The sequence below is a fragment of the Condylura cristata genome, unplaced genomic scaffold (genome assembly GCF_000260355.1).
Source record: "Condylura cristata isolate star-nosed mole 26May11 unplaced genomic scaffold, ConCri1.0 scaffold00012, whole genome shotgun sequence".
NCBI lineage: Eukaryota > Metazoa > Chordata > Mammalia > Eulipotyphla > Talpidae > Condylura > Condylura cristata.
In genome coordinates this window covers 18,266,918-18,269,469 of record NW_004567113.1, presented here as the reverse complement: position 1 = coordinate 18,269,469, position 2,552 = coordinate 18,266,918, and the positions used below count along the sequence as shown (strand labels likewise).

The 2,552-nt window shown below is 33.2% G+C and overlaps 1 protein-coding gene across 1 annotated transcript in view; it reads right to left on the bottom strand.

The window, feature by feature from the left end:
* SDAD1 (SDA1 domain containing 1) overlaps positions 1-2,552 on the bottom strand; it is a 28,231-nt gene that overhangs the window by 18,097 nt on the left and 7,582 nt on the right. The window contains 3 exon segments of the mRNA XM_004681204.2: positions 841-898; positions 1,713-1,813; positions 1,889-1,960. Coding sequence (XP_004681261.1) covers positions 841-898; positions 1,713-1,813; positions 1,889-1,960 — 231 coding nt within the window.

The following is a 2,552-nucleotide window of genomic DNA, read 5'->3' as shown; positions in this document are numbered from 1 at the left end:
GATTCTGAGTCACTGTCCTGTTTCTCCTCTTCATCTTTCCCGAGGAAGAATGTCAACGCAGCAACTAATATCTAAAAACCAATCAGAACAAAATCAGTTACTATTAAACCCAGTTTACAGTGGACAATAAAAACTTTTGTCTCTACATACAAACATTATCTGAAGAAAAAAATGAGAGGTGGGACTTGGGCTAATTTTTCTTAATTAGAGTATAATATTTTGTGTTATATATACATATATATCTTTAACTAGATAAAAGGAGCCAGGCTCTACATAGATGTTACCCTTAAGAAAATGATCACGAATTTCTATATGCTCACAAGAAAAGTGATATTACAACCTTCTTACAAGAAGTCAAACATAGTCCTTAAATTTCTTCTAGCTGTGCCAGAGTCCAACAAAAGAGTAACAATTTACAGTAAATAAATACAGTAAATACAGTACAATTACAGGGGAAAACATGATGTAAGGGTGAAAGTTACTGTTTAATGCTGAACATTTTAAAAAGTCAAGAGAAACTGTAAGAAAGGAAACTAGACTTCTGGTGTATAATGTAGGCTACACAGACAATGAACTCTAATGCTATAGCTGAAACCAGTATGCTGCTTTATAACAACGTTGTGTCAATAAGATATTAAAATCTGTCAGTCATAAACTTTCCTCCTTTTCATTTTTGAAAAAAGAAATTATGGTAATTTTGACTCTTCTAAAGCAGAAATGATCCAGGGAAAGTACCTAAGCACAAAGAAACCGTTACTAAACATGAATGCGTGTCCACACAGAACATCTTCACTTTCTATCCAGAGAATAAATAAAGTCTTCACATGACCTTACAGATACCTTGGTAATCTTCGAGAAACACGCAGTCGTGATCACATTGACAGTTTTGGCATCATTCCTGGGGAGAGACAGTGTGTAGTTTCAAGTAAATTTCTTTTCTAGTGTATTTCATAACATAGATAATGGCATAAACAGTATTTTGACAAGTGAGAGTTTACAGTTGTAGTATTTTTAAGTCATGGGTTCCTAAATAGTCAACCAGATTTAAACATTTAATGAAAATTTAGTCTAGTCTAATATTAGAAAATTGTAGTCATTAAGATGGACTTTTGGAAGAATTCTGCAATTACAGCATAAGAACAGACTTAAGACATTAAAAAAAAACCATAATGTAGTAAAACTGCCATCTTATTTAAAAATTTATGTTAAAGGCAAGAGGGAATATCATAAAATATTAATAGTGATCATCTCTAGGTATGGTATTATCAATAATTAAAAAGGAGACTCTTTTTCTAGCTTCTCCATGAACATTACTTCTATAGTTAAAAAAAAAAGTAGTAAGAAAAAAGATAGGAGACTAAAACAACAAATCAAAAATTTATGATTATGAGTCGGATTTGGGTTTCAATTTCTGCACTGTCCCTTGCTAGCTACAAAACTTTTAACTCTATGCACTTCAGTTTGATTCCCTATAAAATAGAAAAGCTACATCACGTGCTCTGAAGTTGAGCAGGGCATGTAAAGTGTAGGTGCTCAAGAATGGTAGCCAATATTACCATCAGCAATACTGGGTTGCCTCTGTACTTTTACTTCTAAGTTAATCTATGACAGAGGAATATTAAACAGTTGATGAAAAAAATATCTGTGGATATATGCTGTAGTAATTCCAGGTGAATAAAACATTTTTTCTCAAGTGAAACACATGTTATTACCAGATGTTTCTTCTGTAGAGTTCAATCATCACGTCCAAAGATATCTTGGCTGCAGTGGCATTGCTGTCTCTTAGCATGGTGTACATGAAATTCTGCAGTACCTGAAGAAAAGGAGAAAGAAAGCTCAATACACTGATAGTGCAAAGCTGCAAGCATGGAAACAAAAGGGTACTTACTATATTCACTTTATTGTTCTTGTGTTTTGCATTTATATTCTTGATATCGGTCACAATATGTGTGTATAAAGTCTGAGGAAAAGAAAAACATACATTTTAAACAACATTTCTAAATTTGCTTAAATTAGAAAAGGTACAGGAGGATTTAATTTCACCCCTTTTTCATTCAGTCACAAAAGAAACCCAAAACAAAAAAACAAAAAGCAACTACAGACAAAAGAGAAGTTGCGCTCAAAGAGTAATGGTTACCATAGAGCTAACAATTCTGTGACTCGTTATACACATGAAGAAATGAAAACATTTCCACACCAATGTTCATGCAAATATACAAAACATATTATACGTAATAGTCAAAAGGTGGAAACAATCAAGATGCCCATCAACTGACGAATGGAGAAAAATGTGATTCAACTGGGGTAATAAGCTTGGCAACAAAAATGTTTAAGTACTAACACATTCTGTAACATGGATGATAAGTCTTGAAAAGCTTATGCATAGTGAAATAAGTCACAAAAAAAAATCACATAATATATGACTCCATTTATATAAGTTGACTAGGGAAGATCAGAATCAGACTGGGCTGGTGATTCCCTGGGTTGGCATTGGGAATGGAGGTGAAATGGAATGACAGCTAATGGAAACGGGGTCTCTTGAGGATAAAAAA